Source organism: Taudactylus pleione, unplaced genomic scaffold (assembly GCF_031769625.1).
Source record: "Taudactylus pleione unplaced genomic scaffold, aTauple2 ptg000296l, whole genome shotgun sequence".
Taxonomy (NCBI): domain Eukaryota; kingdom Metazoa; phylum Chordata; class Amphibia; order Anura; family Myobatrachidae; genus Taudactylus; species Taudactylus pleione.
The window spans coordinates 10,567,787-10,588,170 of NW_028284698.1; the positions used below are offsets into that span (position 1 = coordinate 10,567,787).

General features: G+C 46.0%; 1 protein-coding gene across 1 annotated transcript in view; it reads left to right on the forward strand.

Annotated features, from left to right (window-relative positions):
• The window catches only part of LOC148511711 (protein kinase C delta type-like), a 32,806-nt gene extending 12,726 nt beyond the window's left edge, over window positions 1–20,080 (forward strand). The window contains exons 2-8 of the mRNA XM_088482917.1: window positions 1,060–1,233; window positions 5,972–6,063; window positions 11,419–11,481; window positions 15,082–15,220; window positions 16,595–16,738; window positions 17,169–17,297; window positions 19,870–20,080. Coding sequence (XP_088339043.1) covers window positions 1,111–1,233; window positions 5,972–6,063; window positions 11,419–11,481; window positions 15,082–15,220; window positions 16,595–16,738; window positions 17,169–17,297; window positions 19,870–20,031 — 852 coding nt within the window. The 5' untranslated portion in view covers window positions 1,060–1,110 and the 3' untranslated portion in view covers window positions 20,032–20,080. The remainder of the gene's footprint in view (window positions 1–1,059; window positions 1,234–5,971; window positions 6,064–11,418; window positions 11,482–15,081; window positions 15,221–16,594; window positions 16,739–17,168; window positions 17,298–19,869) is intronic.
• Window positions 20,081–20,384: the final 304 nt, after the last annotated feature.

The window sequence follows — 20,384 nt, forward strand, 5'->3', positions numbered from 1 at the left end:
CTTGTTTCGTGTGGATGGTGTGCATTTTAGTCCTGCAGGATTGCCTGATTTTCTGCTGATTGAGGGTGTCTTGTTACAGGGTTGAGTTATGGTGGCGGCGCATCGGTTTAGGCCTCGCTTGGCGGTAAAGAACGACACTTGGAGTGTCTCATTGAAGTGGAGTAAGGCGACAGCCAATTGTCCTGGACGGGAAATGGCTATATCACCTGGACCGGTGGTTGAAGTTAAAGGAGAGTTGATCACCAATGCTTGGCTTGTGTGTGTGTGTATGGAGCCGTTTGGTTGTTATTGTTCTGTGCGTTCTTTTGTGCCGTCACCATTATTAGTATTAACTTATAGTCTAAAAATTTAATGACTTGTCAAAAATACATTTGACAAAATATTTAAATGCCAATACTGTTGTCTGCGTCTTTATTTTAGAAGTTGTTACATTGTATTTAAGAAGGTATTATATGGTAACACGATAATACACGTTAGTGAGTTTAGTGTCTCTGTAGAAGTATTGGGAGTCCCTTCAAACTGTTGCTATGGACCCCTCAAAACTGTGACCCTACATAAAATGAATTATGCTCCAGTGAGCATGGATAGTTAATAGTTGGATAGCCAATCAGGAGCTGTCTCTTACACTGTCAGCCAATCACACATTAGACCAGCTGCATATCCCAAATATTTCAAGTCTCTTTCTGCAAAGTGGAAAAATAGGTGCAATTCTTTGTCTAATGCACACTTAGCAAATGCTCCTCTCATCAGTATCTGCAAACTTTTACCTCCAACAATTAAGGTGCTGAGAGGGGGAGGAGGGTGGTGTATACTTTAAGGTTCCTGTCTCGGGCCCACTTGGAGACCTTAAACTGGTGATCAGACCCTTATCCTCCCATCCATGGTCCCAGATAAATTGGATTATGGGTGAGGGAAGGTGACTGCAGAACAAAAGCTTCTTATTGGTCTTTTCTTATTCAGTAATCCAGCAGGTAATACACAATCACTGTGATATAACAATGCATTTACCTTTATATTCCAGTGCTGCTTATGAGGCTGACTCTGTAATATTTCCTCTAGGTCCTGCTGGCTGCAGATTCCTATGGCAGTCACCATTTGGCTGTTAAAGTCATGAGCAAGAGAGAGCTGCTAGCGGAGGGCGAGGAGGATATGGTGTTTGTGGAGAGGAGGATATTAGAACTTGCATCGGGAAGCGCCTTCCTTATCCATGGGTACTTTGCTTTCCAGACCAAGGTACTGCTGTCATTATCTCTGTATTGCACAATATATACACATATACCATATATCCTCAATTTCCTCTGCTGTGACTTTCCTAGAAAGCAAATCTCATCTAATCATTTCCAGAAATCCCGGAATTCTGTATCTACAACACTTGGTGATATAGAGGTTAATGAAAATAGACAACAGAATTGAATGTTGTACCTAAGTATATGTAGCATCAGACTCAGTGGCGGATCTAGACTTTACTTCTAGGAGGAACTATTTAAGAGATTATACTGACTCCTCCCCTCTCTATTAATTACTCCTCCTACTTACAGTTCTACCACTTCCATTTGTAACAAGTTTTAAAAAAAACAAACATAGGCTGCGCTGTACTAAGCATCGTTTATGGGATGAGGTACATCCCTCATGTCTTTGAGTACATACCATGTTTCATTTCCGCTGTATGTACCAAGAATATCACAAAGGATAGCTCTCCTGATAAGAGCTGTCTTTTGCGATGGCTCCAGACAGAGGAACTTCCGGGTTTAACGCCCTCCGGGCCACGGAGGGTGATGGGAGGGATCCGCTCCCAAGGGGAAGCTTCCCAATAAGAAGCCCGTAGGCTTATATTGGGTAATGCCACCCTTGTAATATGCTCCACACGCCCACCACCCCCAATAATATGCTCCAGACCTCCCAATAATATGCTCCAGACCCCCTCCCCACAAAATGATATATTACTATGCTCCAGACCCCGCCCACCTCCCCACACACATGTGCACTGCACCACATGGTGTGTATGTGTGTCCCCGGGCCCCCATAAAAATATGCTTCACTCACACAGTCAGAGTGACAGTCTGCAAAAAAGGGACAGGACCTGCCCTCTACACTCCATCCATGATCCGGCCACATTACCCCTGCGCTGCTCTGCTGCTGAAGATGGCGCCAGTAGACGGACCCTTCAGTGTCCTCAGATTCCTACTATTCATGTCAGAAATCTCTGAGCTCATGCGCAAAGGAGTTGCCGAGAGGAGAAGGCCCACAGAGAGAGACACTACACTGGCAGCCCAGCAGCAGCAGTGTCACCATTAGCAGCAAATCTGAGTCAGTCTGTCTGTCATTGCCGGCGCTGCAGGCCTGCCCAGCTGCACTGTCTGACACTGGCAGTGTAAATAAGTGGTCGGGGCTTCAGGCTGTGTGATCACCCTTATCCCTTTCCCCCTCCCTGTATCCCCCACTGGTCAGACTAAGGGCCTGATTCAGAGCCACTCGTAAGCGGCCGCTCGTTCGCTCCGAGCGATGTTCGCCCAACTGCGCATGCGTACGGATCGTTATACGCATGCGCAAACCAGTCAGTGCTGCCGAAATTCATGTGCTCACAAAATAGCGAATTCCTGATAATTTGAGTGACAGAATGAAGCGTATGTGGGTGGTAACAGGGGAAGGTGCTTGAAAACGGGGAGTGGAGATCCGATCGCAGGCATGCTTAAAGGTCAAAACGGGCGTTTTATGGGTGTGCATAATTAAAACAGCAGCGTCATTGACCACGTCACTGGGTTATTTTATAGCCAGAACTGCTCGCAAAATTGTGGTAGCAAAAACCAACCACAAGAATAGCGAGCAGCTCATACCCTGATCGATGTACTTGATTAATCTAATAAATAGCGGACATGACGTAGGATGCGAGCTGCCAGGGGGCGTAGTTTCCCAAAAAACGACCGCAAGTTTTGTTCGCTCGTTCAGACCTAGAGGCGTGAACAGACCGCAAACAGCGAACGGTTCATTTGAATAGCCACCCCTATTTTCTTGACGAGCGAGTGCAAATAGCGACCGGCTCTGAATCAGGCCCTAAGAGGTCTATTTACTAAGCAGTGTTAGGAGACGATGAGAAAGTGATAAGGTGCCAGCCAATCAGCTCCCAACTGTCATTTTTCAAACACAGCCTGTGAGATGACAGTTGGCAGCTGATTGGCTGGTACCTTATCACTTTCTTATCACTTTTCACTGTCTCCTAACACTGCTTAGTAAATAGACCCCTCAGTGCTGCAGTTTTATATTCATGTACACAGCTATTTTGTATCTCCTGCCACATTTACTCTAGTGCTGGGACCTGGCTGTTTACTTGGTTTAAATATTTAGTTTGGATGTATTATTTATTATACCACCATCACTGCTATAACAGATTCCTCCCCCACTGCAAAAACATGCTGTATATCTTCCCCATCCTTCCCAACTTGCCTACTTTTAAGTTGTCCTCTACGGGGAGAAGCCAGAAAAGAGATGAAGGTGGGCAATGAGGGGGGTGGGGCTGGACTACTAGGGCACATTTGAATAGGGGGCAGGGCCAAATGATGTAATTATCATAGAATTGTGACTTTAATGGTGGGTACACACTACACGATATGCTCCCTGAGCGATATCGTGTAGTGTTGTCCCCGGCAGGCTGTGCTCAATGTCGTTCATGACATTGAGCACAGCTGCTGAACGATATCATTAACGATATCGTTCAGCGCCGGGCTCTCTCCCCCATTCCCTGACATGCAGCAACCTGACGAGATCGTCAGGTTGGCCTGCATGTCAGCCCAATGAACGATAATGACGAACGACCCGCGGGAACGCGCGTCGTCATTATCGTTCATCTTTTTGAGGTTAAAAATGGACGATAAAGTGGACGACTGAATGATAACGATATCGTTATCGTTCAGTCGTCCACTTTATCGCCCAGTGTGTATGCACCTTAAGCCCCATCCCTCCTGACAGACTGTGAATTCCCGGTAAGGTTCCTACCATTCTGCCCACTAGTGCCTACTCTTCCGAGGGTGCGGGTGAACTGCCTGAAAATTCGGGAGCCTCCCACAGGTTCCCGGAAGAGTAAGCAAGTCCCAGGTATGCAGTAACATATTCCCCTACATATCACTTCACTGTCCTCCCATGCAGAGGTGCAGCGTGTGGCCAGGGCGACCGGAGCATGAGCGTGCCCAGCCCCCCCCCCCCAAAAAAAAGTGTGTGCTATATTATATATATATATATATATATACACATGGCAGGGTCACATACATTCATTCATACATACACACATACATGCACATATAGGCAGTATCACACATACATACATACAGACATACAGGCAGGGTCACACATACATGCACACTATACAGGCAGGGTCACATACATACATACACACACACATACAGGCAGGGTCACATGCATGCATACATACATACAGGCAGGATCATACATGCATACATACACATACAGGCAGGGTCACACATACACACACATACAGTACATGCAGGCAGGGACACATACATACATAAATACAGGCATGAAGGGTTATACATACATACAGGCAGGGTCACATACATACATACATACACATACAGGCAGGATCACACATATATACATACACACAGGCAGGGTCACACATACAGTACATATATACACACATACAGGCAGGGTCACACATACAGTACATACATACACACATACAGGCAGGGTCACATACATACATTCATACACACATAGAGACAGGATCACACATGCATACATACACATACAGGCAGGGTCACACATACACACACATATAGTACATGCAGGCAGGGACACACACATACATAAATACAGGCATGAAGGGTTACATATACATACAGGCAGGGAGGGTGATAGACATAACTGGGGTACCTCTCTCACCTTAATGTGGACCCTGCAGCTTCTTCCTCATCGACATTCTGCTGTAGCCCTGCCCTCTGATGAGGTCAGATGAACATGTGCTGAGCTTCACCAATCAGGGCTCAGTACAAGCTCCTCTGACCATGGAGTCTCTCACTAGAGCAGCAGAAAGGCAGGACAGGACGCTGCTGTTACTCTGTATCACAGCACCTGGCAGGCTGTCACCTACTTGACAGCTGCTTCCGGAGTCCGACTTCAGGGCACCCTCTGGCAACTAAGGCGCCTGGAGCTCCGAAACCGCCCTCCCTATGCCCCTGCTCCCATGCAGTAAAACTCTTGTGAGACCATGCTCTACTATAGGACTGTAATGGTCTGGTGGCATATCACAGTGTAGCTCATTCATTCTTGCTGTTTGACTGACATTACTTATAAGAGGCCCCATTGCAGCTATGTAGGTGATTGCAGAAAGCCAAACTCAGACTCAGGACAATGCAAGAAAGGACAATTACAGGGAGACAGCGGTAATTCTGTACCAGGTATCCGTGCATCTGTCCTGCTTCCTGCAGGAAGAAAAGAGCGGCTTTGCCTGTGTTATGTGGCCCATAGATAGAGACAGGGTCGGACTAGCCCACAGGGGTACAGGGGAAATCTCCGGTGGGCCCCACTGCCTGAGGGCCCCCCTCCCCTTCTAATGTCAAGTTTCAGACAGTACACTTGAATTATACATTGTTACTATATTACAGGGTCAGTTACCTGGTAGAGCAGGACCATGGATGAACAGACCATGCACTGTAGTATCCATGTTATCTGCAGGCTATCTCCTCTATAATGGGTGGCCAAGCATCCATTTTGGCTGGCCACAACCCTTAAGTATGGGCCCCTACCGCTGCCTTCCCCCAGTGGGCCCTTCATGCCACAGTCTGACACAGGATAAGGGATCAATGCCTTAGATAACAGCTTCTAATGCTAATGTAGTTATGCAGCCCTTCTGCAATTATTAATTCATTGAGATGTTTTGCTTTAGATCCCATTTGTTCCCTCCTGGCTTCCCCGACATGTGTAATGATACTACTGCTTCTACTGCTTCTTCCATAAACAGGAGCATGTGCTTCTTGGCATGGAGTACGCATGTGGTGGGGATTTCCATCAGCTCCTCACAAGGGAAGGCCGCCTTGACATCCCCAGTGCAAGGTGAGGATATAGAATAATATCTTTTAAACACAATTAGATAGAGGATGGACTTAATGAACGTTTTCTTCTGATGTATAGAAATTGATAACACAGCGGCCTATTCATCATCGGAGGCCGTATGGGCCCCGATGATTAAGGAATGGTCTCTCTGCGAGGGATACTTAACTATCCAACTCGCAGCAGGGGGAAACTTGGCACAGGAGCAATTCATCATTGCTCCGCTGCGGGGACAGCTGCTCCAAAAAGCAGCTGTCCCCTCGGTTAGTATCACAGCTACAGAAGTAGCTGCATTATGTACCTCTTCTCCGAGATCACGCATGCGCAAAGCCACCAGGGAGGTAGTGAGGAGGTGGTGGAGGATCCACTCGGATCCCTCTTCGCATCCCCAGAACTTCTTCCCATAGGAAGGAGCGGGGATCCAAGAACAAGCACCATCTGAAGATGGCGCTTGTTCTCGGAAGCAAACTCTGAAAACTTTCAGTTTTTGGAGTTTGGTGAATATCAGGTGGTCCTACCGGACCCCTGATGAATGGCCCGGTAACCTAAACTAGCGTTTCCACATGGTTACCGGGCCATTTATCGTTTGATGAATAGGCCCCACAGTGTTTAAAAGCATACATCTTTGTTATATCTTAGAATTGGGATATCAGTAATATTAGCAGGGAAAAACAGTTGTGACATAATTGTAAAGCTGTTTTATCAAAGTGTGCAAACATGTCACTGATCACAGCTAAGTCTTTCACACTGGAGTGTTGCGTACCCGGATAATATGGTGGTCGACATATCGTATACGTGGTACACATCAGATCGATGTCATGAAGGATGGAATGATTCCTTGTTCCGCTCTCCATTACCTTGCACGGAGCCGCATGCGATATCGTCCAGTTGGCCGTGCAGTACGGCCGACCATAAGATATCATCGACCATAAGATATCATTGACCAGAGAGAACCAGAGAGAATTTCTCTCTCGCTCCGGGGCTTGTGCACGTGCAGCGTGCGCACTGCCCGGCCATCAACCCGCTTGTGAGCGCTTGCGAGTGGGTCTGAATCAGGCCCTCTCTTCTCCTCCTCCCTCTCTCTCCCTCCTCCCTCTATATCTTACTTCCCTCTCATTCTCACCTCCCTCCCTCTATTCACAATGCTGGAGGGGGTGAGAGGCTGAGTCCGTGGCAGCCAGTGAGAGCTGTGAGGGGAGGACAGGTAGGACCTTGCTCCAGTTCCCACTGCATTTGCATAAAATTGTCAATGTTTCTTATAAATGTTTGATACGTGACTGCAATATAGTGCAACATCAGACATGTTCATGTGCTAATATTAACAAACATTGTTAAAAATATAAGATTGCACTGAGATCCTTGAAATTTTGTGTTCACAATCTTAAAACATTGAGGTTTTTGGAGATTTTAAAACATTATTTTTGGGGAAATCTGCTTTTTAATGTTTGCATCTGTGACCATGAAAATGATAATATGCTCTGAGCAAAATGTTTTTGTTTTTTTTAAATATCTTGATCCTAGCCTGAGAAAATGTAGGGCCTGACTGTGAGTCACACGCACTGCCGATTTCTTTGTGCTGCGCATGAATCTATGTCGCACTGCGCCTGTGTCCAGATAGCGTGCGCACAGGGTCAGAGCTGCAATTGAGGCGCATGGGAGACACAGTCTCAGAAAAGGAAGCAGTCGGGAAGCAGGTGGACGCAATGCCGACCGCCGGCTTCCCTACTGCTTAATCCCGGCAATGGTTACATGACAGGCATCGAAATCTCGACATCTGTCATTTTACCTATGCCGGGAGACCGACGCCCGGCATCCATTCGATCGGGCTATGGCCGCGGACAGCCGCTGGGGGGAGGAGGGTTAGGTTTAGGGCTCCCGGGGGGGACTTAGGGTTAGGCACCCCCCCGGGAGGTTAGGGTTAGGCTAGGGGAAGGGGAGGTTATGGTTAGGCAGGAAGGCAAAGGAGGGTTAGGGGGGGAATTAGATTAGTTATACTTACCTCTCTAGACGATCGGGATTTCCTCCTCTGTCGGCCTGCTGCTGTCGGCCGGCGGTAAATCATACTGATTCCCTCAGAAATGTGCTGACAATGTAGTGGGTGTTCCTGGGCAGTGACAGGGAGGTGGCTTAGAGCATACACAGAGATGGCCCTTCTCATGGGCGTGTCATGGGTGTATTATGGATGTGCCATGGGCATGTCATGATGTGTTGTGGGTGTGTCATGATGTGTTGTGGGTGTGTTATGGGAGTGTTTTGGGTGTACCATGGGCGTGTCATTGAAAATGTGTATACAGACTCTCAACCACTTATACAAGGAGAATTATGCCAGGCGCTGGTGTATCACACAGGAAAACACTTGGATAGTATAAATATATTTTTTATTACATTAATAATAATTACATTTATACATTTAGAAAAACTCCCGGGAATAATATCAAAATAAGTATTCAGACAGGCTGTCGATGGGCCTTAAAAGTCATAAATTGCCAGCTCAGCCGCTGATATAGGAGGCCGTACTCAGATGGGGAAACTGCATCTGCCATAGGGCTGGTGCCAGTGTCAGTGGTACGACCAATTTGTATTTCAGCATCTATGGGCGCTGACAGTGGGTGTCTTAGTCCTTGCACATTCGTAGGCACAAGAGTACACCAGGGAGGACTTTGCAGCATCATTGGCATAAAGTCACCGATGGGCGACCACCAAAAGATGCACACACGGACAGGGGGCGACTGCCGGGACTGGAGCACCGGGCCCGGACAGAGAGGGGGCCCGCCCGCCCGCAAGCCCAGTCCCACCCTTCCCCCCGCCAATCCTTTGCCGCAGCTAAACGATTTATTTATTTTTCTTCTGTGAGACGGAGATTCTTGTCTCCGTTTCACTGGGGTTCCGAACAGGCTGCCTGTCTGTGGACGGAGTTACCGCACATGCGCGGCTGCTCCTCGTAGCCACAGCCATGATATCGCAAGAATGTGTGAGCTGATGCTACGGCACTTAGCTCCTTCTCCTACTTGCTCGGTTGTTTGTTCTCAGTGTTCGGTGGTCACTGTACTCCTCCTCCAGCTGCAGGTACGGCTCCTTACACTTTACATTGTTGGATTGGGCTGTGTATTTTCACATGTTGGCGGGAATCATCAACAACAATATATATATATAAATATATATATATATATATATATTTAGTGTGTGTGTGCGTATCTATATATAGTATAGTATATATCTGACAATATCTAGGTAGTATTTATAAATATATATATATATATATATATATATATACTGTAGATGCACATTATATATATATACATACATACATACAGTATATCTCCAGGTAATACCATCTCTACACCTGGTGCCCTATTGTATATACAAATATCAATACAGTATTGGATATATGGCGACACTCACAGGTACAGTACTATCATGTAAGACTTCAACTGACAAACAGTGTCTGTGTCCACCATTTCAGTCTATCCAGTTTTTTTTTTAAGAACACTCTTGTTAAAAGTCCACATGGACTGAAACTTTGGGCACAGACACTGTTTGTCATTTGAAGTCTCGCAAGAAAGTGCCCATGAGTGACGCCATATGTCCAATACTGTATACATATATATATATGCATACACACAGATATATACACACGTACTGCCAAGTTATTGCTTATAAATACGCATATATAAAAATGTGTATATATACAGTGTGTATGTGTATATATATATATATATATATATATATATATGTAGCAAACCCCCTCTTGCAAATTCTGCATTTGCCCCTGCAATCCCACTGCCCGTCCACTTCGCCACCTACCCACATCCTCACCCGTGACACCGCGCCTCTGAAATGGAGGAGCATGTCGCATGAGTAGGTCTCAGAGCACCAAGAACAAGGTAAGTGTGGGGGCGGACTGGGGCTGGAGAGACAGAAGGTTGGCTGGCTGGAGACACAGAAAAAGGGGGTCTAGCTGGAGACAGAGAAGGGGGGCTGGCTGGAGAGACACAGAAGGGGGTTGGCTGGGGAGACAGAAGGGGGGCTCACTGGAACTTCAAAGACACTGCATGGCAGGAGTTGCAGAAACATGTGGGGGGCCCTGCTTATTTTATCAGTCCCGGGCCCCACAATTTCTGGTGGCAGCCCTGCACACGGATGTGGCTGGGTCCCACTCAGAATCATATGTTCACCAATGCCAATATTAGCCTCATTATTACATTGTCAAACACTTCTAAAGCAGAAGCTACAAGAGATGTATATTTGGGACACACTCTTATAGTAATAAATGTGTGCTGAGAATAAAAGTAAGCAGTAAGGTAAGTTGCATTGGTCACTTGATGAGGAATGTCCCTATAGTAATGTATACATATATTACTCACCACATGTGTTTGGAGGAGATTCTGCTCTCACTGCTGTTGCCAGATCTCAGGCTGGGCTCCATTAGGCAGGTCAGAGAGAACAGCGGGGCGAGTCAGCTTTATATTAGGAAAGGAGACAGCTGTCAGATGCAGGGAGAAGGACACATGGGTATAACCCCATCCAATTAGGATTGAGCTGGGTGGAGCTTATCACATAGAAAGGTGCTATTTGCCTTTGGGCGTGCAAGTTGGTCAATCTTATGAACACTGGAGCTCATTCAGACCCGCTCGCTGGATGCGTTCTTTCACTCCCAGTGTATGCAAATTCGGCTAAGTGACGGCACGGCAGGTGATCGCACGGCAAGGCATAAGCACGCCCTCTATGTCTTGGCATGCGATCACTTCGTGTATGCAGACGTCCCCACCATCTTGTCTTAAGACGCCCCTAATGCCATCCCATCTCCAGGAAGTGTATGCAAGCATCGGTACATTGGGTACCATCGAAAGCGAACGCAGCGCTTGAGGTAGTCTATACCCTACCTCAAACACTGCGATCACTTGAGTGTAAAAAACAGCCAGATGATCTGTACAATGACGCTTCCTTTTAACTATGCACGCCTCTGAAACTGCGTTATTTCAGTCAGGCACGCCTGCGTTCACATCTACACTCCCCCGTTTCTAGTGGCCAGCCCCTGTTACCACCCACAAACGGCCTCTCCTGTCACTCACTCTGCTGGGCTGTCTATGTTCGGCAAGCGCACCCTTCCCGATCTTTTGCAGTGGTTTGCACACACGCACTGCGATGCATACGCTTTCGCTCACAATGCGAACCATCGGCAGCTACAAGCGAACACTTCTTAGTGACCAGGTCTGAATCAAGACCACAGTTAGATTAGTGATAGGTATCACCAAAGAGAAATTATATAAAACAAATATCAGAGACATTGTCAGAAAATGTGTTGCCAATATGTAACCATCCTAACAATGACACATTGATTTATTCTCTTTCTACCAGGTTCTATGGAGCGGAGATTGTATGTGGGGTACAATACCTCCATTCCAAGGGCATTGTCCATCGGTAATTATATAGCTACAACATAACAATAGTATAATGATGTTATATAAGTATGGATTGTATTATGCAGAATATTTACATGTTATGCATTTATTCATTGCCGATATTTCCACCTACATCTTACACACTGCTTCTTACACAGTAATGCTCACTCTGTAGTCCCAGAACACATATAGGATCTCTCTGCACAAGTCATTTGTTCTGTTACTGGGATTTGTGGGTGAGGAGAGTTTTAAAAAATTTGTACTCACATTATTCAGAGGTTCTATCCAGAAGCTTCTCAGCTGCCTGATATGGGGATGTTTTACTTGTGGCCCATACTTGCCTACTCTCCCTCATTGTCGGGGGGACTCCCTGAAATAGTAGGAATCTCCCTGTCTCCCCGAAGAGTCTAGAAATCTCCCTAATTGCACCTTACCCCCATTATGAAGTTGTTATATTAAAATAAAAACAGAGATATATACATTCAAATGTGATCTTTAGTATTATTTCCCTGCATTGGTTATATAAGACACAATGATCCCTATAGCTACATGGATTTTCTGAAAAGTATCAGTGTGTTTTCATCAACAAGTATGGCTCCGTCGTGCGCATGCGCAAGACTCGGCTAGCGACGGGTGCTCCGTCGCTCCGGGTCTCGCACCAAAGGGGGAGAGCTGTCGATGGTGATTGACAGCTCGCCCCGTTTGGTAGGCGGGCAGGGGGGGGTGGATGGCCAAACGGAGGCGTTCCCGAAAGAACGCCTGCCATTTGGGGTCGGCCCCACTGACATCACCAGTGATGTCAGTGGGAGAGCTTCTGGCTCTTTTAGAGCCAGCAGCTCTCTGGGGCTTGCAGCCACGAGAGCCTACCACAAGGGTCTCGTCGCAAGCCTGATGGTCTTGACCATCACGACCATCAACCTGGCCACTCGCAATAGCTGTGGGTGGTCACCCACAGCTATGCGAGCGGCCAGGAGGCCAAACAAACAAACAAAAAAATGCTCTGATTCAGAGCGAGTGCTCGTTCAGAGCGTCCGTCTCTGAATCAGGCCCAGTATACACTGAGTTATTTCCCTGTGTGAAAGGGTCAACCTGGGACTTAATTCCCGAGTCTACGACCCTCCAAAAAACCAGGGTCGGAGACCCTTTCACACAGGGAAAAATCCCGGGTTGTTTAGGAAATTACCGGGTAAAAGTGAATTACACAGGGTTTTAATTTTCAGTGTGTAAGTGGTATAAGATAGGCCGGCCCAAAGGCAAAAGATGTACAAGAGTGACATGCCAGCCACTGTTCTATTATCACAGCACATTTATGTAACTTATCTCACATACTGTGTATGCATAATTTATCATTAATGGTAATGGTGTTTTATACAAATGGGACCTGGGCCCATAGATCTGTTAATGAAGAAAAGAGAAAATGTGACCAAGTGGAGGGGAAAATAAATTCTGTGAATTAGGCTTGTGGCACGGCAGAGGCATTATACTAAATTTACTTTCAGTGCAAAACAGATATTTTTTTTTCCGCCTTTGCTTGCAGCAATAATTGGAATCCTTTGTGGAGAATATTAATCGCACACAGGTTTTTAACCCCTTTACTGCTGATCCAGTTTTGGCACTTTTGTAATGGTCACATTCCAGCATCTAACATCAGTCATTATTTATGGTGTACACACAAATCATACCTAGTTTTTTCTGAAGACTCTGACTTTCCTGGTAATAGCATTAGTTTGCTTATTTCTCCTACCAAGGCAAAAGCCAATCTACCAACAATGGCATAAAATGTTTTTTTTATTGTAATTGCAAAACAGTGTGAACCAAAATAAAATGTATGCATTATTTTGTAACCATTAATCCACCTTTCCAGACCAGCATCATAATGCATTCTACACAGGTTTCCAAAACAGAAGCTGCACAGAAAGTGATAATGCATTTTCTCTATTACGTGTATGAATGAAACACATAAAGGGCCTGATTCTATGTCACAAGCAGCTCTGTATGCGGCCACATTCCAATGCACATATTTTGGTAACAGGATGTTATTGCGAGTAAGCGCACGTCATCCTGTGTGCACATTGCGCCACCCATTGATTTTCCATACGCAGTCACAGCCGTCATCTCTGGTATTGGCACTTACACTATCCCATGCTGGGTGCAGGAGATCCATCTGCAGGACTCAGAACAGGATGGTACCTCTGGCTACATGCCCATGGCATTCTATCTCTCCTATTATTCTCCGTATATCCCCCCATTCCACATACAGAGAGAAACAGCAGAGGTCTGTCTGACTAAGAATTATAGGCAAATATGGTAGCGTACATAATACATATGCGGTTTGCTATAATTCACTAGATGCAGCCATGTACAGAGCAGCGGGCAACACAATTCAGGCCCAAATGTGCAGGAATAATATGGCAGCTCAACAAGGTATAGCACTCTGATACATAGACAATCTATCGCATCAAATGAGGGGACCGTTGTATTAATTGATTCCAGCATGTGGGAGATCTGGGGTTTAGAAGCACACCAGCCCTGACTTATTACACTTCTATAGCATAGGGTGCTATTGTCAGGTGATCACAAGTAAAAAACTACACATTTTTGAAAGAGGGGAAATTCCTCCTTTACATGAGGTTACCCCAAGAAAATTCCTCTTTTACATGAGGTTGCCAAGGGGGGCATGACAGAGGAGAGGAGACTGCAGCTGGGCTGCTGACAGATAAGAGAGAGGGGGGCAGCATCAGACCCGGTACCCTCCAACAAGCCCAGGTAATTAATACCCGCCCCCCCTCTCAGCGCCACTGGATGGGGGAAATTAATTGTGTTAAGTACCCTTCCCTATCTGCCAGGTCTACTAGTATTTCTGCAGTGCAGTTTGATATTGCCTGGTGATCACCAGATAATAACCACAAAGAGGCCACATTATTTGAAAGAGGGGACTCCCCTCTTTCAAATAAAGATGCCCCTGAGTTTATTCAAGCCAGGATGGGATATATATTCCCCTATCCCTGGACTTTATAATAATCTCTGGAGCTCAGATGTGTTCTCTGGTGATCACCGATATTCACCACAGAATAACTTCTCTGGAATCAAATCATTTGAAAGGGGAGATTCTCTTCTTTCATATGAGGGTCCCTCTTAATCTGTGGATGCCAGGATAGAGCAGATAGAGCACTCAGAATGCTCGTTCCCCTATTTTTTAGCTTTTAAAAAGTTCTTCAATGTTTAATCTAGAAGAGTAATGATGATTAATGACATCACAGGGCCGACAAGATGACATCATCAAGCCCCACTCCCTTCCAGGTCCAAGCAACATCAACTATAAGAGGGGAATGTTAGGTAACTTCCCCATCCCAATTTGAACCTCTACATTGCTTAAGACGGGTCCTACTCGACCTTAGCTGCAAAATGGTTAAAAGAATTCTGCTGAACCCATATAAATGTACATAAAATAGTGGGATCATATAGACACTAATTTCATAATGACAATATAAGGAGTTGGCACTCTAGTCAATGCTCCTAAACCTACATCCAAAACTACTAATATTTAGAATGTACACATCATTTAATGTATCAAAATAATATTTGCATAATGCATACAAAGAGTTTTTTTTCTTCACAGAGACCTCAAGCCTGAAAACATTCTAGTTGCTGAAACGGGTCATCTGAAGATTGCAGACTTCGGTCTTGCAATTGAAAACATGCTGGGAGACAGAACAGCCAATGGATACGCAGGAACACCTGGCTACATCGCTCCTGAGGTGAGGTGCACAGGATTTCCTACTGTTACTCATGTAACTGCTCCCATTTCATAGAGAAGCCTGGTGTAAGGCAATATGGTTACAAAAGGCACACTGTAAGAACACCTGTACATTACCTGCACAGCTTGTGACTACGGAGAATCGGTATGATATCCCGGCTGCCGCATGGCCGGGAGTTCGAATCCCGGCAGCGGCAGGCTGACAAAACAGCAAAGCCCGGCAGCGGAAGCCCGACAGCGCTGGAAATCCCGATTGTGGTAAGGTAAGTATGAACTAATCTAACCTAACCCCCTAACCCTAACCCTCCATAGGGGTGCCTAACCCTAACCTCTCCCCTGTGCCTAACCCTAACCCCCCCCTTCCCCGCTGCCTAAACCTAAGTCCCCCAGGGGGGGTGCCCGACCCTAACACTCCCTCCCCCTAGCCTAACCCTACCGGGGGGGTGCCTAACCCTAAGTCCCCCCCCGGTGCCCTAAACCTAACCCTTCCACCCCCCCGCGATCAGGGCATTGGGGAAATGAGCGGCATCTAGATATAGACGCCGGTCATTTATCCCACGGCGGGATAAAGCAGTCGTGGAGCTGGCTGCCGGGATTCCAGCAGCCGGCTTCCCGATTGCATACCGACTACCGTAATGTACCATGATGCCTGTGCAGTGGCAAATAATCGCTTCACTTATGGAAACATTGGCATTGGGTACATCTCTGTATCAGGCCCATTAGCCATTGTCAGAGATCTCTTAGTGAGACGTCAGGCTCTCATATGTGATTACGTTGTTACAGTTGTATCTGCAAGATCACTGGTGACCCAACACTGCAGAGAGCTATTCCCCACACCCCCTGGTGGTCGCTCTGCTTTAGCTGTACCAAGTCCTGGCTATAGCACTGGTTACACATTATGAGGGGATAACAAGGGGTTCTTAGTTATTTATTTGGATCTTTATAATGACGGCCATCATCGTCACGTGATTTATAATGTTGTCTTGAGATGTTACTATGTAAATAGTAAGAAAAGGTGAGTAAGGTAGGAGACTAGATAGTAACTATTATTATATTCCTGATATCCCAGGTCAGGGAAATATCCATGATATATAAATAATGAAATAAAGATCGGAGTAATAGTAATGCCTGTATAGTATACATGCAGCCTTCCCCATACAACCCAGCACATGCCAATATCATTACAAGCTTGCACAGTCACTCATCAGTGTTCTGAATTGGAGCATTACATTGTATTGTTATTCTACCTCCATGTATTCTATCCCCACATAAACACTTATTATATAGAGTGATGGACTGGGGCAGTGAGATAAAAGAATGTACATTAGAAAGGGACTGGTGACAGCCATAATAACTATTATCTCTCTTCTGGTAGATGCGGTCTGGCAAGAACTACAACGCTGGTGCTGACTGGTATTCGTTTGGTGTCATCCTAACCCAAATGATCACCAGCAGACTTACCTTCCAACGTAAGCTATTTAAAGCACCAGGCGCAGCAGCCAGAGACATCATTGTAAAGGTAACCAGATATTACGTTTAGAAGTATTTCTGTCATTTATACAATTCTAATGGCTATAGATAACGTTATATAACATTATATACAGCATGAGGGAAATCCTAGATGTTTAATTTAACATACCATTTATCACTGTGATACAGATGGCGGTAACCATCAGGATGCTGGCTCAGTGCGTCTCAGACCCATGCACACATTTATAACATCCGGCACTTTTGTCTGATGTATGAAATGCATCCTCCTCTGTATCAGGCCCAATGTGAGACATGCTACAGTCCCCAGATAGAATCTCAGTGTTATCATACTGTGGCCATGGACAGATCACTTTATATTCCTCTGTGCCAGGCAGCAGAAATGTGTATAACATGATTGTGCTGAGCACTTCTGCTGTATTAATTAAAGTCACTAAATTAAATACAAATCACTTTTTCAGCTGCGCGATAAAGATCCGACCAGACGCCTCGGAGTGCATGGAAAGATCCGCCACCATCCATTTTTCCAGCATGTTGACTGGGTCTCAATTGAAGCTCTTGAAGTTGCACCCCCGTACATACCCGCTCCAGTAAGTATAACACAGAACTTGTATGAGCTCCTGGGCAGCCTGTAACTAAATGCAGATCAGCAGATGATGTATAAGTGTCAGTCACATAGATATAAGGAGATGTGCACCTGTCACTTCTACCAGCTCTCTCTAATACACTCACACATGTACATTGTAATCAGAAGTCAATTAACCTATCAATGTGTTTTTGGAGTCTGGAAGGAAACCCACACCAACATGGGGAAAACATACAAACTCCATGCATATAGGGCCTTGGCTGAAAATTTAGCTCATGACCCCAGTGCCAAGAGGCTGCAATGTGACTAATGTGCCACCTGGCTACTTTTACATAATTATAAATGGAAATGTTTAAATAAGATATTCTTGTGATCAGGACTATACAGTAATTACTGACAAGACACATTTATAAGGGTTTTCTTTCTACAAGTGGACATACAGTATATAAGAAATGATTTTTATTACTTTGATAATACTTTCCTATAGCTGAATTCACATCTGTGACCAATTTCAGGTGTGATTCCCCTGACCCTCATAATAAGTTTATAAGAACACACAGGGCTCTATTTAAAAAGGAACGTGAAAAGCGGCATAACAGCATCACCTCTTTTCTCTTGTCTATTATCTCCATATTTATATTTTTGGGCTCTGGGACAGACCTTGGGGATCATTCAGACCCGCTTGCGAGCAGCAGTACGCTCGCAAGCGGGTTGATGTTCCCCACTGCGCATGCGTACGACGGAGTGAGCTCCATCGTGCGCATGCGCGAGACCCGGGGAGCGACGGGCTTTCCATCACTCCGGGCCTCGCACCAAAGGGGGCGTGCTGTCGATGTTGATTGACAGCACGCCCCCTTTGGTGGGCGTGCCGGGGGCGTGCTTGCCAGACAGAGGCGTTCCCATGGGAATGCCTACCGTCTGAAGCCGGCCCCACTGACATCACTAATGATGTCAGTGGGAGTGATTTTGGCTCTGATAGAGCCAAAATCACTCCAGGGCTTGTGGCAGGGAGACCCTACTGCAGGGTCTCCGTCACAAGTCCGATGGTCGCGATGGTCAAGACCATCGCGACCATCTTTTTGGCCGCTCACATATGCTGTAGGTGGTCACCCACAGCTATACGAGCAGCCAGGAGGCCGCTCCATTTTCATGGAGGAGGGCCCTGATTCAGAGCGAGCGCTCTGGTCAGAGCGTCCGGCTCTGAATCAGGCCCCTAGTCGGGAGATAACAGAGTCCACTGCCATCTTTTACCCTTCTGCCCCAAAGTAGCCTGGGGTGCAATGCAGTATGGGAGAGCAGGAAGAGATTGGTCTGTTCCTGCTTATCTCCCCTGAGGGTACACATAATGCCATCCTTACATAGTGTTTTATTATAGTGAGAAGCTTTGCTTCTATAATTTCTTAAACAGAGTTTTGTGTGCAGTCCCTATTGAAACCATTGGGGTCTGCAGCATTGTTATTAGAAAAATACTGCTGGACAAAAGCCTTTATTTCATTTACTTAATAAACCCCACAGTGCCTTGTGCCTAGGCGGTGTCACTCTTTCCTAATGAATTGGCCGACTTCATTCTCATAAATGCTGGTCCAGGTCACAAAGAGATTTCCTCCTCTGTATCATTGGCAAAACATAACACAGACGCTGCACTGAGTAAAATCAGCTGTGAGCAACCAGTGCACCAACATTTCCATCAAGGCAAGATGTCGGCATCTGTGGAAGACCACAAGTTAGCACAAGCAGAATAAGGGAGCTCATTAGGGAGCAGGGACTAGGTATACTGGCACTCCTATATTTCCAGACCAGTAAGGTCTGAGATTTACATTCTCAGAGTGATATTTTGGAAAGGAGATAAGGGTGGACATGGTGCATTTCCTTTTGTGCAAAGGGAACATTTCCACTATTAATGGGGCTCTTCTTAGCCTTCATATTGCACTTTGGGGGAGAAAGGCGGGGCTTAACAATGGGGGCGGGGCTTAGCGCCAAGGGGGGGGTAGCAGCGGCGGCCGGTTGGTGCATGCGCGGGGCACTGGTCACTTTAATTTTTTTGCGAAAAAACAGTGGCTGGTGTACGGACGGGATTCGCAGGGACAGAGCTTTCTCACAAACTCTGTCCCTGCAAGGGATTTGTAGTAAATCCCTGAGATATTGCCTGGGTCTGATTCAGAGCCGGACACTCTTTAAGAGCGTTCGCTCTGAATCAGGGCGTTTTTTTTTTTGACCATCATGACCATCGGGGCTTGCGACAAGACCCTTGTGGTAGGGTCTCATCCGTCGCAAGCGCAGTACCCCACCATCGACCCGCTTGCGAGCGCTATGCATCGGGCCCTCAGTCAGTAATATCACACTACAATTTGTATTACCAATGCGGATTGCAGTAAATAGAGCCCTTTATGTTTATGTTAATGAATGGGGGGAAATAAAGTGGTCATCACTGATCATCAGTTACTCCCATACGTTACCAGATTTTCAATCCAACCAATCAACTAGTTGGATGGTTGGACAGAAAATCTTTACGTGTGTATGCAGCTTTACACATTGAAATGAAAGATGCAATAATCACTTATTTCTTCTTTCTGTAGCCAGCCATTCCTCACTCTGGATGCAGAAAGAACCACCTGGAAAGTCTGGAAGCAGCAGAGGCCAGCAAACAGCCAATAACATCTAAGGACCAGGCAGTATTTCATGGGTTCTCATTTACCAACTCCACCTGGAGAACCCTGCCAAAGCCACCCTGCCTATAAGTACACAGAGCTCAGGCAGCAGCACTGCTGGTTACACCAATGGAGGTCTCTGCATGTATGTACATAATATATTTATGTGTTATTATTTGTAAACAAGGATAAAGAGAGAAAAAAGGGAGCTAGAGCTAGTAACAATGATGTACAGTAAGGAGCAGTAATAATCAATATTCATGGTGAAAGGTGTACAATAGGCTTCTCACAAGACTAAATGGAGAAACAATAGCAGTCTTGAGATTATTAACTAAACTGATATACAGCTTGAGTTACGCATAAGAGATATAATAAAATGGGGGAAATGGAGGATAGGGGATGAGGAGAGGAGAAGAGGCCTGTCAGGGACATTAGCAGAGGAT